The sequence below is a fragment of the Saccostrea echinata genome, unplaced genomic scaffold (genome assembly GCF_033153115.1).
Source record: "Saccostrea echinata isolate AGI-Se365-2 ecotype Australia unplaced genomic scaffold, CSIRO_AGI_Sech_v1 ptg000009l, whole genome shotgun sequence".
Classification (NCBI taxonomy): Eukaryota; Metazoa; Mollusca; class Bivalvia; order Ostreida; family Ostreidae; genus Saccostrea; species Saccostrea echinata.
The window spans coordinates 29,231,765-29,252,420 of NW_026889758.1; the positions used below are offsets into that span (position 1 = coordinate 29,231,765).

The following is a 20,656-nucleotide window of genomic DNA, read 5'->3' on the forward strand; positions in this document are numbered from 1 at the left end:
ATGTTTTTGTTGAGGTACATGTGAGACATTACTTCAGATCTCGAGAATTTCCTATGGAAAAAGTACTGTTTTGGGAGAAAAACTGCAGAACAGGTGCAGTTAATTGCTTGGGGGGAAAATGTGTGCATAGGTCCTGTGCACATCTGTTGCCATAAGACCCTTGCATTGTCTGTAATTTTGATCTATATTTCAAAATTTCTGCCTTATCCTTTGTCAAGTTACCATTAACAGGAAGTCCATTGAAACAGCTACTACAGTAGAAGATGGACATGAATTCCGTCCAATTTTTGATTTTTTTATGCCCCCCAATCAGAGATTTAGGGGGCATTTAGTGTTTGGTCTGTCTGTCCACAGAAACTTCAACCTCAACCATAACTTTTGAACGGTTGGTGCTATTTCACGTTTAGACTTTTCTGTTGATACATGTACCAATATTTTTTACCTTGAGGTTTGATCTCTGTTTTAACCACAAACACAATTTTTGAAAGGTTTATAAGTGCTAGAGCCTTCATATTTCACGTGTATTCCTTGTGACAAGACCTTTCTTTGGGTATCAACATTTTTGACTTCATGACCTTGGTCTTTGACCAGCTCTTGAAAATCATTAACCTTGGCCATACCTTTTGAATGGTTGGTGCTAGGGCTTATATATTTTACAGTGTATTCTTATTGACAAATCTCAAGACCTTAACCTTGGAGTTTGACCTATTTTTGAAAAACTTGAACCTTTGTCGTGAACTGCAATAGAAGGGTAGCAGTGTTTCACAAACACATCTTGGTTTTGAATTTGATAGTATTGAATTTAATTTATTAACAAATAAATAAATATGACTCGTAAGCAGATGATCATCAGATCAAGATACGATTAAATTGGCTTGTCAATGAGACATGATCTAGCTCTTCAGATAAGTTACTGTTTTTATGATAAATTTATTATATAACCATCCATTATTCGCTAAATATAATTCAAGATATTTTTGGGTTCAATTCATACAACCTTGTTTTATTAAACAAAATGCATTTTAAAAGAACATTTTTTAAGAAAAAAAGTGTGTATTCATGTGACCCACTCTTTAAATCCGTACACAATCCCATGAGAATGTGATCCGACTTTCCACACCGTGGTTTTCCGAATCCATATCACCACTTTTTCAAACTGATGTCACAGACATATAGTACACAGTACACTTTTTTCTTAAAAAATGTTCTTTTAAAATGCTTAAAAAAGTGTACTGTGTACTATATGTCTGTGACATCAGTTTGAAAAAGTGGTGATATGGATTCGGAAAACCACGGTGTGGAAAGTCGGATCACATTCTCATTCTCATGGGATTGTGTACGGATTTAAAGAGTGGGTCACATGAATACACACTTGATGAAAGATAAAACCTCTTGTGAAAATCCATCATGTTGCTTAAATTTATTGACTGGAACAGAATTAGTCAGTAAGCTTTTTGTGAAGAGTAAAACCAATCAACCCAAGAGGTCTCTTCTTTTGTTATCTTGAGGTGACTTTATAATATTGGTGTGGCGGTCGGACAGTTTCAAATCATGGTCTGATCCATCACATTTTTTTCTTCTCCTGTTACATTTGGTGCCATGACCAGGATTTGGAAGTGGCAGGTGAAAGACCTGCCAAGGCAGAGCCTGGATTGGTGTCTTCTGGGGCCGAAGACTTTTAAGGAGGGAGGAATGGTGGTCAGATGGGTTCAAATCCTGGTCTGATCCATCACATTTTTCTCCTCTCCTGTTACATTGGAAAGGAGAAACATATTTTGGCAACTTTGAATCAATTTTTTTTGTAAGGAAATCATTAAAGAATTATGAATTTTTTAATTATTTGATTTGAAATTCTTTAAATTGTAAATTTCTTTTGTTCAGTTGCTGAAAAAATTGTTTACACATTTGGGATGAGGTTGAACGTTGGACTCTAATCATAAGCTGAGAAGACTGCAATGAAATGCATGGAGATGTCCCATTTTGTATCATTGGAAGTAATCGATTAGTAGCAAATGATGTTACTTCCAAATTCCTTGTACATGAATAATCTATTGCTCTTTTTCCTAAAAAGGTATTCCCCATCATGCTTTGAGAAACAAGTAAAAATAAGTTGCAAGATACTAACTACTTTTAATTCTTAATTTGTTTCTAACTTGCTTTATCATCTTAATCACTTGCTCTGAAATAGCGTCTGGATTTCTATACAACATATGTCTATCTGAACTGTTTATCACTATGTGCTTGGCTCGAGGATAGTATTTTGTCAGTAAATTCTGCTCCGACTTGGCCCATGCCTGTAAAATAAGGAAAATCATCTTTAAATTCTTTGTCCACAATCAAGTTACTTAAAGTAGGTAATAATTGTCATGTTTTGAATACAGATTATTATAAAGCTCCTCTGAATAAATTTCATCTATAACAGAATCAAAATCTCATACACTGTACCAGATGAATGTAGAAGCATGAACTAAGTTTTTCAATGTAGGCCTTTTATTTGGAAAATATAGCATTCAAAGGTAGAATGCAGCACTAGATGCATCATCCATGCAGGTTTGGTTCAAGTAAGTCAGAGATATGGTGTGATAATAAGATCACTGGCTCATACACACACTTCCTTGCCCTTAGAATGATTAAGCAACAATGCAAAGCAAAACATGCAAGGCAGCGAATGTGCATTAGCAACAATGAAGTCAGAGAAAGAATAAGGTATATGTTCTGTCTCCCTCGTGTTGTCCTATCTTGTATTCTTAAGTCATTGCCCATTGCCAAGAGAAAGAGTGCCCCCATAAGTACATTATATACTTAAAATATGTCAAATGCAGCTTATGCAGCATTCAAAGTAATCTAGTATTACTGGTATTATGCATCATCCGTGCAATTTTATCCAGGTAGGGCTTGGTGACTTGAAATTGGACCTGCTATAAACATTTTAAACTGGTGCCCCTCCATAATATATGTGCACAAGCAAAATCAGAAGCAAGTTTAGACTAAATGTCACCACATTCAAGATTTACATTTAAATTAAAGGACAAACAAATTATGTAGACCTACTTTACCTTGTTTAAATGGCTTGGCATTAATTCATCATAATAATTTCCACTTAATACTGTGACTGATACATTACTTGGAACTGCTTTTAACATCCTCATTGTCCTACAACATTACATGTATATTTATAAAACTGGTTCAATAACTGCTAGAAAGGGTATTTTGCTGAGTTTTTGTTCCATTTTTTTTCCAAAAGAGCTACTCACCTGATTTGTGAAAATGATTCATTCATAAAATGATATTCATCCACTACAGAGCTTAGGTGTTTTGGATGACAGAGAAAATGTTTCTGAAAAAGAATGAAAAGTAATGGACCAAGGGATGGTAAGATATTCATTTTTTCATGTGTAACAAGAGCGATACAAACATAGCAAAATACCAAAAAACAAAGGTCAGATAATAATAATAGTGAGTGCAGCGAGCGGCGCAAAGCTTTGCTCGTTACTGCAAGCTCTAACGACAAAGCCTGTGCGAAGAGAAAATTCGGACTACTGCACATTCATTCAATAGAATTTTTTGACGCAGTAATTCACCCACAATGCAATGCTTGTTGTTCTCACTGCTAACTTTGTTTGCACGATAACAACAACTAAAAATTCACAAAAAATAAACTCACCTTAATTAAATAGATATTGCATACAGATAGTAGATTAAATGTTCTTTGTTAAAATTTTGCACACTTTCAAGCTTTGTTAATGGAAATGCAGCTAACATACGACATCATGTGATGTCACAGTCTAGACGTTCCAAATGTCTCGGCCTTTTTGTAGAGACAGATCTTAAAATTAAATGAACAATGCGCTTGCCCCAACGGTTGCACCTTCTACATATTATTATATGGGAAAAACTTTCAAGAACATATTCTTTTAAGTCTGAAAAAAGATTTTAAAAAGGTGATCTTTGATTGAACACAGCAATATTTTTCAAGATTCTGTCTGAGGGGATAAAACATACCTAAATATTGTTACAACAGTGTATTATTTGAATTTGGAATTATTTTGATTATTGGAATTTGGGGTTTTCAGGAAGAAAACCCTTAGTTAGACTAACTTAGACAACTAACAAGAATTTCTACTGTTTGTTGTGTTTAGAGCGACTAACTTAGACAACTAACATGAATTTTCTCATAAATATTGGGTTAGTCCATACTATCTTTGACAACTAATATGAGTTTTCTTCATAATAACTGGCTGAGTTGAAACTCAAGGAATGATTTCAACATCCCTGTCATTCATACCTTAATTTTTGTTAAAGTTAATATTTAAAATTTTATTTTTAATTTTTATTTGATTATATATTAGGTATTTTATTGTATTTTAAGGTGTTGATTGTGCTGGTGTTCTTTTTTTTATGTATTTTATTTTGTTTTGTTGACTTAGTCCCAGGGCTTAGTCAGTCTCCCTTTGTGTCAACAGGGTTAGTTGGCGCACGCGTGATAGGGGGTTAGTCATGCCTGGCACAACTAACCCTAACGGGGATTTACATTGGATCGCTGATCCAATGTAAAGAACGCACCAAAGACAACAAATGTCCGATTTTCAATTACTATCCAAGCACTGTACTCCCAAAGATTACATAATTCCACGTAAATCTTACTTCCATCGCTGAATTCTATAGGCTAACGTTACCCTTCGAGGTTAATCTTTGGCATTTCCACCACGCCGATATTTTCACTAACCTTGCTGTTCTCTTTCTAGAAGCATCGATCGCCGCATCAAAAAAAAATCGCTGAATCAAAGATTGAAACGCTCGACAATAAATTAATTTTGGAGATAAACACGACAAGGTGTATGACAGCGTCCTCCTCCGATTTTACAAGGCACTGCAGACGCTCCCCTCGTCACTTCCGCTGTGACGTCAGATTCACTCCAGTCAAGCTCGTCCTTTTCCGTAACCGAAAAGAGTTAATTTGGGGTTACGGAAACGGCCGAGTAGCTACGATTACTTTCGGCTCTGTGTGAAGTGTGCACATTACGATACGAACTTTCACTTAGACGTGGGTCATATATTTAACTGAGTATGGCATGTTACCAAAATGTGAAAACATTAGGACCTACATTAAATATATATTTCAAGTACATGTATATGGACTGTAAAATACACCTGTATTATACAGATTTAATACAAAATGGTATTACCTTTCTTTTGCAGATAAGATCACAGGTATATCTTCCTTTCTATTTGTTTTCCTCTCCATTTGTTAACTCGTTCATTGTTCATTGTTCAGTTGTTTGATTTTATTTTTATCCTGGTGACGGATTTCTTTCTTACATTCAGTTATAAATGAATTTGATTGCAAGGCATTTATTTCATATTTTACGACAAGAATAAAAAATTCTGGTTTATATTGAGACACTCCTGATAATAAACATGTATTACAAAAGCAGATTGAAACCATCATCTCTTGATGCCGAAAAATACAGTTTAAGAAATGAAGATATTGTGATTCGTCCATTCGTTTCACTGTCAGTTAAGAGACACAATTTAGTGTGCAAATCCCGAGGTTTGGTATCAAAAATGACGTTTCGTCTATTGTTACGTCATCAAGTCGCAAGAAGGTAATCTTCTCATGAAATTTAGAATCATAGTAATTGCGCCCAACCTACTAGCCTGATGTAAAAGACGTAAGCTATTTCCAATTTTTTAATGTTCCGCGGTCTTGTATGTAATTTATGTGCAGTTGTAATGTTTATAAGTACAAAATCTTCCCCCTTTGTCAATGACTCAGACTCTATACGCTAGATATGTAGTATACAAAATGCATTTGATGGGGAAAATATGGATAGATTTGGTCTAAAGAGGAAAAAAGAAGTGAAATAGAAGGCTGTAGCGATTTAATTTATTGATTTTAAATTTTATGAATTTGAGGTATATTTATTTTGTTTTAAATCTCAACATTTGTCTTCACATTTCCCCTCCCCTAATTGATAACCTTTTTTTATTTGTTGAATATTATTTATATGTTTTTTTTTTCAAAGTTAAGAAAGTTGTCCTAATTGAGTGTGAATTATTTATCAGGCCGTATAGGTATATAAGTAATCCTCTTGTTTGTTTTATTTGATCCAGAGTCCTTGCATGTCATCGATTTACAAAATACGTACATGAATATTGCTCAGGATAAGTGTAGTATAAGCTATTATATAATACAATATACATTAGCAGTTGCATATATCAACAATATCATTTACTGCTTTATCATTTCTTAATCAGAATTAAATATATAATCCAAAATGATATTAAGATTAATTCCTAAATACGTGAACCTTAGGGTAAACTGATCTAGAGTCGGACACGATCTAGAGTCGGACAATTTTGATGCTATTTTTAACGGACTTCCTGTAATGAATCCATCCTCTATCATGATCCACTGAATCAAGAATTCTTAATCAATTTGACCCTCAAAAGCACTAATTACCGGGAAATTCGAAGATTGGCCTGGCAATATTTCGATCGATCAAACGTATGAAAGTTTTCACATCGTGTAAGAGAATTTAATTTGAAAGTAAGAATTACACATATATTATGCACTTAACATTGTAAATACACAATATGTATGGTTTTTTGAAAATATTTTATTCTATTTCGAAGAATTCAAGTTCGACGCAATGACTCAATTTGATCTTGAGTCGGACAGTAAATTTTTGCAGTTTGATGCTAAGTCGGACACTGTCCGAGTTTTTATAAAGCTTGTCACATAAATAATTTCTTGAAGAATATTATAAATTAAGTCAAATATTCGAATCTCTGTTAATAAAGATAAATCAAAAATTTTTAAAATTAATATTTAAAATCAACAAAATTAATTCAAGGCAGGAATTAAGGAGTAGGCTTGAACGTCTGGTGGAAATTGTATAAAGCGTACTGTATACTTTCAAATTAAAATGTTTAAATCTCTCGGGGATTAAAAAACGTGATTATTGGAAATTTCTGTTAATTGTTAGCATTCGACAGGGGTGGATGGGGGGGGGGGGGGGTGAGGGGCTCCAAAGATGCCGATGCTTCATTATTGTAAATGGGAACCCAACAAAACCCAGTGGATGAATGTGGCGATTTACACTACAGACCTTGAATGCAGAAGAGTAACCAGCAGCTTTCAGATATTTCGTCTTCACCCCCCCCCCCCCCAAAAAAAGCATAGTCGAACTAAAAGCAGGTCTTGCTGCGGTTAAGGAGCAGAAGCGCACATACATGTATAAAAGAAAGACTTAGGCAGGAATTAGTATAAAAGTAATTGACACATAATATGTCTACTTATGAGATAATCTGCTCCAAGATCGAAATGGAATATTCCATTCAGCGGAAACAGTGTGACTTTTAGCGTCTTGATGATTTTGAATCGTAAAATGAAATGTAGAGTATTTATGCTTTTAAAATTTGTTACATTCATACATGATTGTGTTCTTAATCTAATTATTTTTAAAAAGCTAAATATATATATCAGTACTAGTTAATTATGAGACCCTCTCTCTCTCTCTCTCATTAAATTAACGTTTTATGATGTCATCATGATGATACATAAATATAAAAGAAAATGGATGCATCTAGCTGCAGGAATGTACCTTAATTTTCAGTCAAGAGGATACTTACCACAACAGGACAGACTCGTTCTCAAATTTTAAATCTATCAAATGAATAATTAAATCAAATTGACAAAGTACCTTATTTCAGATGTTGAAAAAATATATGAAATATACGAGATCATAACCTAAAAATACCAATTTACTGCCATACGATTGACTTATCTGGTCATATTTTAGCAAATCAAAACACGATATCAAAATTAAAAAAATCATTCCTACATCACAGAAACACGACGTCATTAGAATGCTAAAACATAATTTGAAGGATCAATGATTATTTTATTTTTCACATATACCTGCTGTATCCATATCAAATTCATGCGGCCAAATTCTCTTGGCAAGTAAAAAAAAATATAAAAAATAAAGAGAAGAGGTGAGACTGCCGAAACTCGTTAATGGGGGGGGGGGGGGTTACAAGTCGAGGTCAGATTATTTATTTTCTTCCCAGTGAAAGAAAGATTGTTTATTGCCATAATCCCCGTCATAATCAAAGTAGGGATACTTCGAATATTGTACAGAAAATACACAAAGGAGTTAGGGGCAGAAAAGGGGGGGGGGTCCTCTCTCCTATAGCTTCTGGCATCTATTCTTTTAAGTAAGCATGCATGATCGCCATTTTTTCTTGATTTTTTTCCGGCACCCCCCCCCCCCTTCTTGAAATACGAGACCGTGAAAGGCACATGCATGTTCAATGAACAAATGCACGTCAGCATGTGCATATATAGGGCCTAGAAAGTAAATTAGTCCCAACTTTTATGAGTGTCCGACTCAATATCAAATGTGTCCGACTTACGAACGAATTTCGATGTTGGTGGTTCCTCACCTCTGAATGCTTTACAAGTTAAAATACCGAGGTAATCCAAGCAAGGAATGGTAGATCCTTGCGAGTTCTTTCGGACAAGACCAAATAACTTAGGGTATACAGACGAATGTGGTCTGCATGTGTAAAGGAATACAAAAGGTGTCCCACTCCCGATTTTACTTACAAACAAATAAACTGAATTAAATGCATTTGACTTTAAATAATTTTACCAAAACATCGGAAATCCCGCCTGTGAGCAAAGTCATGGTTTTGAAGAGTCATTTATCAAATTGGAAGAAAAATGCAACACATACACACCAAAATCAATGCATATTGGACTTTAAACTTGCGTCCTGAATACTGGTGGACATTTGGTATGCACGGTTAATCGCAACTCAAAGTACAATCCTATAGTTGTGGTGTGACATTAAATGTATGAATTTTGTGCTATCTGATGATTGTCTTTTATTTATGTAAAAGTGTTAATCACGTTCTTATGTATTAAAAATATTTTCAAAAAATATCTAAATGGCTTTGTTGCTTCTTTTAAATCAAATTTGTATGTTGGAAGGAAATCAAATTGATATCAAAATTGGGCGCATCTAAGTTTAATGACCCATGAGTCAAGTCTGAACATCATTGAGAACAGATGTAAGGCAGACCTATCGAAATGAGTTGGTCTAAATTTTAACGCGCATCTTCAAAGGTTCGGGAGTGTGATCATTTTTTATATTATGTGAATATGATTATTTAAAACAATAAAAAAAAGAGAGGAAGTTTTATTAAAGACTCTTTAATGATGTAATCATGCAGAAAATGCTATTGAAAAATATGATATCGATAATTTTTTGGCAGTAACTATTGTAATTTATTGCCAGTGATAAACAGACATAGGTAATGAACAGTTGTACATATATTTTAAGGTGATAAAGAAATAAACAATTATAATGATGTATGACAGGGATTATACAACAATAATAATAAACATATAGTTTTTACAAATGTAACAGATACCATATGCGTGTAAAGTTCACATGTAGCAGACAGATTTATTGTTGGCAGTTTCTCATTTCAAAAGGTTTTAAAATATGTTTTCCAAGATTACAGAGTTCTTTAACATTATTAGCACTAATGAGCAGTTTAAACTTTAACACAGAGGGGTTGCTCCAATAATATTTCTAAATGAATTTCTTTCTTAAGTTTATGTATTAGGACAGATAAGTATAAAATGATATTCATCCTCTCTATATCTTTACGCGATTTAGAAATTGGACACAACATTTGGTCTCTTGGGATATTTTCGTACCTGCCAGTTTCAATTACACTGTAATAAGCTGTGTGAGGACAAACGAAGTTTAGAAACGACTCTCTTAAACATTTTTGGAATAGGCTTCACCAAGTAGTATTGCAGGCAGAAGTTACTAATCGAGTGTTTATATATACTACACTTTGATTCTTTATCCATATCACATAATAAATTCTGTACCAAAAAACTTTCAATCTCTATGAATAAAATAAAATATTGTTTAAATAAATCTTTCAATCTCTTGTAACACATGCACAATTATTACCTATAAAATTTTGGTTTTCACAATCACTATATAAAAATCCATATGCCGTTTTCAAAACACAATTGCTTGTTTGTAACGATTTAAACCAGTATTTAAACATTTGTGAAATACGTGAAATATACATAGACATACAACCAGTTTCAAAATATAGCATAAAAGTATTTGTATTCTTTTACACTCTTAGTATATTTCTTAAAAAATCTAAATGAATTTTTTCAATATCCAGGGCCTTGTGATGAACCCAATTCAAAATGTTTTCCATTAAAATTTAAAAGTATCCCAAGATACACAAAGTGAACCACCACCTCTATCTCTTTACCGTTGAATGACCAATGTTTCATTACAACCAACTTTTCCCCGTTTCTGAATACAACAATATATAAATACTGCATGTAGTTGAGTGTAACATTGAAAATTTTCACCCCAAGAAAACCATTGTCAACCGAGGACCCCCCCCCCACCCCCCAACTAACTGGAGTCTATTTTCTCGAAAATATTTGTTTTCTCCGTCAATTCCATCTGTGTACCGTATATGGCCATTTTTAAAACCTTAAGTATATGGCCATTTTTAAAACCAAAAGTACAAACCAATTGCACAGAATGACATACAGATAGAATTGACAGAGAAAAAACATATTTTCGTGAAAATAAAAACTCCTTATGTTTTATTAGTTAGTTTGGGGGGGGGGGGGGGGGCACACTTCAGGTGCCTGTGAAAAAATTACAGTAAAAAAATGCGGAATTCGATAGTCTCAATTTCATGTCCAGAAGGGCTATTTACAACAGTTTTAAAAGACTGGTTTGTTGTGGAAATAGTAAAGAAATATGTTTGGAACACACAGAAATATTTTGAGATGACAGTTTGAAACATGGAGAAATAAATGGAGAAACGGCGCACTTTTTTGTGCGCAATAAATATACACTTTTTCTATTTAATCGCACTGCAGCTTCCCCGTCTGTCAATATTTTTTTTTTCGGAGAGCAACAGTTCTGCAGCTAACAGTAAGGTTGGACTCTGACAAATTCAAGCCGTTGGGGAATATGGAAAAGTTAGAGACCCCCCCCCCCCCCACACACACACTTACTCAAAGAAGTAGGATTGTTCTTCCGAGATTGGACGGTTTGTGTGTTTTTTTCTTTTTCTTTTTTGGTTAAATTGGCTTGTCAATCATCCCTGTCTCTACCCTTACCCTCCCTTTTACATACTTTGAAAAAAAAAATTTCCACGGGTCTGCATGTTTAATAAGTACATGTAGACCGGCCTCTACATGTCATTCAAATTTGAGAATATTTTGTCGAAATATTAAAATATTCCATACAGTTTAATTATCGGAATTACTTAATGCCTTTCCATGCCATCTGTCCAAGTCAATGGTTAAAATACTATTCAGGGAGGGGATAAGACTATTACAAGTTTTTTTTCTATTTTTAGTCGTGCGCCTTGGTTTTTAACACCCCATATCAGAAAAAACAAACAAAATCAGGAGTCCTAAAATTGATTATTTTGGTCGAAATCTTTGAATTCTTTCAATTTTTCTACATATTTGTCTACAATATGTCGTATTAGGTATATTTTAAGCAATTTATACCTTAGTTTTGCAAAAGAATAAATCTTTCTACAAGAAAAACATCTTGATGAAATTATATCCTTCGACATTGTAATTTGTATTACTTTAAAGTCTGTGTTTTTATTTTTTGGCGTGTGTGTTTTTTTGCGAATAGCTACATGTAGGAACGTAGGTTTTTGAAATATGGGCGGACGCTAAACGGAGAAAAAACTTGGAATGGCCTAAAAAAGTTAAACAAACAACGTCTATTCCCTTCAAATGCATGTACATTGCACTCATTTAAGAGAGGTCAATCATTTTTTCCTTGGAGGGGGGGGGGGTGTCATTTTTTTCTTTTCTTCTGCGTAGAAATTTAGTAACTTTGTAGTTCTAGGCAACTGACGATGACTTACAAGATGAAAATGGAGTGCATAGGGATTAAAATTGAACTATGGAATAGAGCCTTTATGAACACGTATTTATTTTAGTGAAACAAGTTCATGAATTTTAAGGCTGAAATCTCATGTAAACTAACCAGAGTGATTCCTGTGCATTTTTAAATCCTTTGTATTTTTTTCACAAAATAGAACAATTTATTTATTTATTTTGCTCGATTTTTTTTTTGGGGGGGGGGGTTAATACATTTTAAATGTTTGATAGAAGCTTTATTTATGAAACAACCAATCCTGGACCAGGAGGTATATGTATTGGGGTGTATTCAAGGACCTTTGATTTGTACTACATAGCTGTTGCGCTACATGTGTATCTAATGTATCGATATTAAATTTAAATGTATTTCTTGGAAAACGATAAATTCATGATACAGCAGTAAAAACGTTGCACCTTATGAAACAGAACAGAAGCCAAACGTAGCAATTAAGGTGCCAATTGCAAGAGTCGCATATACAGCAACCATACTCGCTCTGTCATCAGAAAACTTCATATTGCATCAAAAGTTTTATTCTTGTGAAACATTACAGACATAGAAAATCATAAAAGATTCAAATATTATATACTCGTATCACTTTTAACACAAATAATGTTGTGTAAATCGTGTTTATCATGTAAACTGCAAATATGAATAATTCCAGTAAAATACATTAAACGCGTGTTACCTAAAGCAATTACTGGATTCCTCCTTACATGTGTTCAACCAACAAGCAATTCTATTGCATAAAATCATACTGTACATTAATAATTACGTCTTAATTAAACGTACTATCTTTTCTGAACGTTTAGTTGACCTATACTGTTTCATTGATGTAAACCAATAGTAGCGGGTGTCCGAAACCAAGATTTTCTCGACTCGCACATTACCAGCAGTGTGAATGTGACATATTTTGTATTCAAAATTAAAACATTAAATAAATAATGCAACATTTTGTAGAGTAAGACTGTTAACCTTCATAAAAGGGCAATGCCGACAAAATGGTATGTCTTATAATGGACAAATCAATTACTAGTAACTGAGGAGTGCTGCAGGGACCATAAGTTTAACATAGGCGTCGGAAGCAAATTAAAAGTGGGGTGGCTAATTGAAAGTGGGGGGGGGGTGTGCTAAACCAACGAAAAAAGGTAAGCCCCAATTTTCAATGCCTATATTATGTATATCTTTGCAAAAAAGGGGGGCTAAGCCCCCCCCCCCGGGTTCCGACGCCTATGTTTAAAAGCCAAACACCCATGTCCGGTGTGCTCTAATTCATATATTATTGAATAGAGGTGAAATATTGAGCTTATCTATCTAATTTTCAATATACGGTACGTGGCATTTACCCCCAGGAAAAATGTTCAGAGTATCAATGAACAGAAATCAGTATTGTTTGCTTCCGTGGAGAAAATACTTGCAAATAAAGTGTTTAATTAATTTATCTTGGCCTCTTTCAAGTGTTAAGAATACTAAATTGATTACAAGTTGAGTAATATACTGTAAATTTCAATTTATTGGAATTCAGATCTAAGGGCAGATACACAAGTTGAGTAATATACTATTGGAATTGAGATCTAAGGGCAGATCACTCTAACTACAGAAAAATACCATAGAATCAGAACTCTTTAGTGTGCGGTGTAGAGAGGATTCTTAGGAGCGCAGGATAGTAAATTAAGACTGCAATGATGGATGTATACTTTGAAGTCTTTGATACGATTGTTCGTAGTGTTGTTCCTTAGTAAGAAATAGTTTGTAAACAGTGTTCTTATTACATGAATGGGATATAAATATAAAATAAATTGGATTTTCGTAGCGATGTATAGCTTTCAATAAAAATGCACCTAATTTAGATAGCTCTTTCACCTTTTGACTACAAATTAAACCTACCAGTTTCATTTTTTAATTGGTTGTTTGACTGACAACGTGTTGATCTACTCATTACAAATGTCGTTCTCGTAAACAATCATTAATGCGATTGGTCAGTATTATCGGTTCGATCAAACAAAGTGACATGTACGCTGTCACTGGAATGATAGTAGTAAGCAAGATACATGTACCTTCAAAAAGGTAATACTTTAATTTTACGTTTAAAAAAAAATCTAGTATAATATTCAATAATTATGAAATTTAATTTACACAGAAAAAAATCAGAAGAAATAAGGCAAGACATTTTTAAATTCTATTTAATTGGTTTTATTAATAATAAAAAAAAAAATCACGTACTATACATGCTTCCTTTCAACAATTTCACCTTGATTTGCTGGTAAGTTGATATTTAAAAAACATAATTCCATTCCATATTACAAGGTTAAATGTATTTATAGAAATCATTTTTTCCCAACTGTTTCAGTCCTCTGCGATTGAATCGGACGTTGTAGACGTTAAACTGTTTTGAATGTGACAAAAATGGCAGTTCGTCGTCCATTTCTTCTCGTTTCAGGATTACTTCAGCAGGTGATAAATTAAATTACAACATCAATGCTATATGTACAAGAAATAACTGTTTCCCTTAGGTTGAAAAAAAGAAGTTATGATCGCGCGGGCCATTTTAGCCAGTCAGTCTGGATAAGGCAATCAAACAATTTTTAAAGATGGCCTTAGTGTGTAGTGGGGGGCCTTTTTTTCTGTATAACACGATTCAACTAATTTTGGCCCACAGTGGAACATATAGATGCACATTGTCCGAAATCAAAGTTATAAATAACACGAACAAAACAGAACAAAACAATACAATTTCATTGTATAATGAACAGAAAATTAGCAGTCAACTTTAAAGTGCATAAAATTCATTCAAACAGTATCTGCATGAATAATTATTGTAATATACCTATATTGTACACGTACATGTATGCTCTTTTCTTATATTATAATTTTTAATTGAGTGTTGGCATAATAAAACAGCAAAGTTAAAATCATCCTTTGACATAATCCATTTAAACAGGTCGACATATAACTTAAAGCAGCGATTTGAAAAAAAAAAAATAAACGACTTTAAAAAGACTCTTCCTGTGGGATATTTATACAGTTGGCATTTTAGCAAAAAAATGTAATTCGTCTTCTGTGGAACTTGAAGCACATTTAATTATTTCTTTTTTCTTTCAAATCTGCATGTCTCTACCCGTGAGCAATTACTATGATTCTAAATTTCATGAGAAGATTACCTTCTTGCGACTTGATGACGTAACAATAGACGAAACGTCATTTTTGATACCAAACCTCGGGATTTGCACACTAAATTGTGTCTCTTAACTGACAGTGAAACGAATGGACGAATCACAATATCTTCATTTCTTAAACTGTATTTTTCGGCATCAAGAGATGATGGTTTCAATCTGCTTTTGTAATACATGTTTATTATCAGGAGTGTCTCAATATAAACCAGAATTTTTTATTCTTGTCGTAAAATATGAAATAAATGCCTTGCAATCAAATTCATTTATAACTGAATGTAAGAAAGAAATCCGTCACCAGGATAAAAATAAAATCAAACAACTGAACAATGAACAATGAACGAGTTAACAAATGGAGAGGAAAACAAATAGAAAGGAAGATATACCTGTGATCTTATCTGCAAAAGAAAGGTAATACCATTTTGTATTAAATCTGTATAATACAGGTGTATTTTACAGTCCATATACATGTACTTGAAATATATATTTAATGTAGGTCCTAATGTTTTCACATTTTGGTAACATGCCATACTCAGTTAAATATATGACCCACGTCTAAGTGAAAGTTCGTATCGTAATGTGCACACTTCACACAGAGCCGAAAGTAATCGTAGCTACTCGGCCGTTTCCGTAACCCCAAATTAACTCTTTTCGGTTACGGAAAAGGACGAGCTTGACTGAGTGAATCTGACGTCACAGCGGAAGTGACGAGGGGAGCGTCTGCAGTGCCTTGTAAAATCGGAGGAGGACGCTGTCATACACCTTGTCGTGTTTATCTCCAAAATTAATTTATTGTCGAGCGTTTCAATCTTTGATTCAGCGATTTTTTTTTTGATGCGGCGATCGATGCTTCTAGAAAGAGAACAGCAAGGTTAGTGAAAATATCGGCGTGGTGGAAATGCCAAAGATTAACCTCGAAGGGTAACGTTAGCCTATAGAATTCAGCGATGGAAGTAAGATTTACGTGGAATTATGTAATCTTTGGGAGTACAGTGCTTGGATAGTAATTGAAAATCGGACATTTGTTGTCTTTGGTGCGTTCTTTACATTGGATCAGCGATCCAATGTAAATCCCCGTTAGGGTTAGTTGTGCCAGGCATGACTAACCCCCTATCACGCGTGCGCCAACTAACCCTGTTGACACAAAGGGAGACTGACTAAGCCCTGGGACTAAGTCAACAAAACAAAATAAAATACATAAAAAAAAGAACACCAGCACAATCAACACCTTAAAATACAATAAAATACCTAATATATAATCAAATAAAAATTAAAAATAAAATTTTAAATATTAACTTTAACAAAAATTAAGGTATGAATGACAGGGATGTTGAAATCATTCCTTGAGTTTCAACTCAGCCAGTTATTATGAAGAAAACTCATATTAGTTGTCAAAGATAGTATGGACTAACCCAATATTTATGAGAAAATTCATGTTAGTTGTCTAAGTTAGTCGCTCTAAACACAACAAACAGTAGAAATTCTTGTTAGTTGTCTAAGTTAGTTTAACTAAGGGTTTTCTTCTTGAAAACCCCAAATTCCAATAATCAAAATAATTCCAAATTCAAATAATACACTGTTTTACAAATATTTATTTTTGTTCTTTTTTGTGTTTATCATACATTTAGAACACTCTCTAATTAAATAAATGAGGAATTTCAAACCTGTCTGTTGATGACATCCTCAGGTATATTTGTTCCTGTTAATGGCTGATTTATCAGTCCCACCAGTAACGCTAATCGAACCAAACCAAGAGCTGCACCTAGCTGCATGCTCTGAAAACTTGGAATTAAATTACCAAACCTGAAAATGTAAAAAATTAAGCATTTGTATTTTAATGATATTTTGCATTCCGGTACATTCTGAATGATATTTGTGCACAATAGGGATGACAGAATCAAAAGCTGATCAAAGTGTAACTAAAGGTAATTGAAATTATTACCCCCTGCGGCAATTTTTTTTAAGTGCTGTATACAATTTTCTGAATGTGATTTTGAACTTACCAAAATAAAAAACACATTTTCTGGTCATAAGTAATCTTTGAGTGAAATATGGACAAGCAATGTTTCACCATTTGAAAATTACGGACCTGACATGAATCGAACACTTTCTGACAGTGGTTGGACAAACAGATGGATGGACAAGAAGATTCCAATTTCCCCCCAACTTTGTTTGTGGGTGTATAATCAAAGCATTTATTTAACTTGAAATACAGAACTTTAGATTATAATTATAGTCATTACCAATGTGCTTTCCAAGAACCAGAATCTCGTTCAAACAGGTCATCTGACAAGGGATTTATCAGCAACATTCCTGCAACTTGACTGAAATTTTTTTAATATCGGTGACAACAGGTGTAAAACTGCATGACAGGGTAATGATATTTCTCAAACAGAAACAAGGGTTTGTTTAAATTTAAATACTCACTTGTCAAACATTTGAGTGTAAAATTGTGCAACAAGGGCCCCTAACTCTGCTCCAACTAAGATAAAGGGTTGTCCTTCCTGACTGCTTGTTGTTATTAATTTGTTTAAATCATCTGCCATTCTGAAATAAAATATAAACATACACTCAATAACTTTAGCCTTATTTATCACAAGTATAGACTTTACAAGTGTTAAGTACTTTGTATCTGCAAATTGTAATTTTATTTGTACATGATCAATGTACATATATCCGGGTGATACTTTCCCCTCTTGGTTTCAAGTCATGTCATCTCTTACATGTAATTACTAACACACTTAAACTTTGTCTAGCACCTGTAGCTTAATACATATTTTTGTTTAATAAATTTGTATATTAAAATATAATGAATGTATTTACATCTGTTTCTTTCTTAAATTATTGTAATTTCAATTATAAAGTTGTTATTCAATCTTAGACAATCCAACACTACTATATACATTACCTTTCTACTGTGAAAGGATGCCACCTGTTCCTAGCATTACTCTTAGCATCCTGTCCATCTGTCTGAGAATAATTCTGTTGAGGTAAAGTTTAGTCCATAAAAAAAATAACCAAAAATTAGCTGGTATAGATGCTATACATGTATTTACTAAGATAATAATCAAGTTACATGCTTTGTATCAAGACATACCATTACTGGTCGTTCACTGAAGCCCAGACCTGCTCTGTCATAAACACACACCTATCAGCAATATTGTGAAATATCTATGTCAACAATTTTGTCATGAACTGCTGATGTAAAATATCTATATCCAAAAAAATCTTATATAGAATATAATTCAACACAAAAAACTCACTTACCCTTGAAATTTTGGCTATTTTAGGCCAAACTAACTCCCACACATCTGATGTCATACCTGTAGGTGCATCCAATATCACTAGAAAAAAATACATATTTGAAATATTAAGTCCATGCAGTCTAGAAGAAAAGAATTTTTAAAACTAGAGGTACTGTGAGCACTGAGCTCACAAAATGACTCCCCCCACCCCTTTCCGCTTCCATATAAGTATAATTATGGCAAAGTCCATTTTTTGCTTTGGGAAATCTCAAATATCTGTCCAATCAGAACATAAAAGGGAGGTGCACAATGGCACTGTGTAGTAAAGATTCTATGAAAGCCTTATTAAATTTCATTCTGTATTATAAGAGGAGTTGGGGTTAAGAGATGGGTATCCCAAATATACCTGAAAAAATGGCAGTGTCAATGTTTTGCTAAGGGAAACCTCCAATATATGTCCAATCAGAACATAAAAAAGAGGTGCACAATGGCAGTATGTAATAAAGATTCTGTGAAAGTCTCATCAAGTTTTTTTTAAGTGGTATAGGAGAAGTTGTGGATAAGAGATAGGTACCCACAATATATTAGAAAAAATGGCAGTGCCCTTGTTTTGCTTCGGGAAACCCCAAATATCTGTCTGATCAAATTGAAAAAATAAAAGGTGCACAATGGCACCATGTTATATTCGTGAAAGTCTCAATAAATTTTATTTAGCAGTGTAGGAGAAGTTGTGGATAAGAGATAGGTACTCCCAAGTATTACGGACATACAGACAGACGCTCCCATCACTATATACCCCCTGCTTGAAATCATTATGCTAATTTATTTTGAACATTTAGAATCAAATAGACAGTTTCCTTCATTTTTGTTTCAATCATGTACTGAATATAAGTAGAAAAACAAATGCATGACAATTAAATGTCTTTAATGATTCTTTTTCTAATCAAAGAATTACCTGTAGGAGGTCCTTTTCCATGACACATTTTGAATATTTTCTGTCCCCATGCAATATCATATAGCTGTCCTATAATATTCACAAAATTAGATAATATCAGACTGACATATACTTTGTACCAGTAACTGTCTTCTGATTAAATTTTGTTCACATATGCAACTTAATTTGAACATTTAGATGCCATATTTATCATACTGGTATGTAGATTTTTTCAGTAAATTGATTAAAATACCATGAACTGGTTTGAGTTCTGTTGCTTCCTTCTGCAAAGCTGCATAGTTAAGGAATGGTGGTACAAGTGTAACCAGTATCAGGATCTGTACAGCCTTCAGGAGGCGCTTACCAAACCCTCCACCACCCCCTCCATTGCTTACCTGGTCACCTCTAGACTAAAGAAAATAGAAATAGTGAAATCACTTATGATTATCATAGTGACCACCATACATAGAATAAATTAAATTATTGTTAACTCCATGCATTCATAAATGTCAGTGTTAGCAATCAATAACAAAACTTACAACAGAAATAAAACAGAAACCTGCCAGATTATTTGTCACTCTTGTATTCAAATATTTTCAGAAAATCATTGTTGCCCATTCGTATACATGTAGTATCATATTTGCATAAGTACATGTATTGCAGCACATAGCTAGAAGTTTTAATATAAAACTTACCTGAAATATAGCTTTTAATTGAGCAATTTTATTAATGAATATTGTTATGCCCAAATCATCCAAGTTATTTCACTAAATGCGTGATTCGAATTGATGTATTTATCTAGGTTTCTTGGGTTTCTGAATTTGCAAATATTTGATGAAACCAACAGTACTATATTCCCTCACTTATATATTCAGCTGTTTATCAGCTGTGTATGTTTTTACCTTTGAAAAATTATCTTCTTTTTGTACTGACCCACTTCCAGCGTCAGTCACTGCTTTGGGTTTCACAATAGTTCGTTTTCTCATGCTGTACAGTTGCACACAAAGTTGAATTGCCTTGCAATGAAAAGTAAACAGACTAGCAACTTGCACACGTGGTGGGAAATTTCCGGTTCAACTATGTCTAAAAATAGATCTAGATGTGTATACATTGATCACTAAACGATTTAGAAAGTATTGTTAGATATTATATAAAATAAGAAACATACTTTTATGAATAAATATACTATAATTTTTCTGTCATAAGGGAAAACCTGTAGATATTTTATCGGAAACATATTTGCTACTCTTACACCCTCGCTGTTAGTTTCTTAACTTTAAAATGTACTTCCGGTTAGAAGTTTTTGACAGAGTGAAAGGGAAAAGAATGTGA

The 20,656-nt window shown here is 33.5% G+C and overlaps 1 protein-coding gene across 1 annotated transcript; it reads right to left on the reverse strand.

Moving 5' to 3' along the window:
- Nucleotides 1-2,110: 2,110 nt before the first annotated feature.
- On the reverse strand, nucleotides 2,111-20,399 carry LOC133183563 (uncharacterized). The gene is made up of 12 exons (XM_061318505.1): nucleotides 20,227-20,399; nucleotides 19,578-19,734; nucleotides 19,346-19,414; nucleotides 18,413-18,489; nucleotides 18,243-18,293; nucleotides 18,054-18,127; nucleotides 17,573-17,692; nucleotides 17,389-17,469; nucleotides 16,810-16,948; nucleotides 3,255-3,337; nucleotides 3,057-3,153; nucleotides 2,111-2,294 (listed from the first exon to the last, which is right to left on the reverse strand). Exons 1-12 carry the CDS (start codon nucleotides 20,308-20,310, stop codon nucleotides 2,121-2,123), a joined length of 1,206 nt encoding a protein of 401 aa, XP_061174489.1. The 5' UTR covers nucleotides 20,311-20,399; the 3' UTR covers nucleotides 2,111-2,120.
- Between the last annotated feature and the right edge of the window lie 257 nt (nucleotides 20,400-20,656).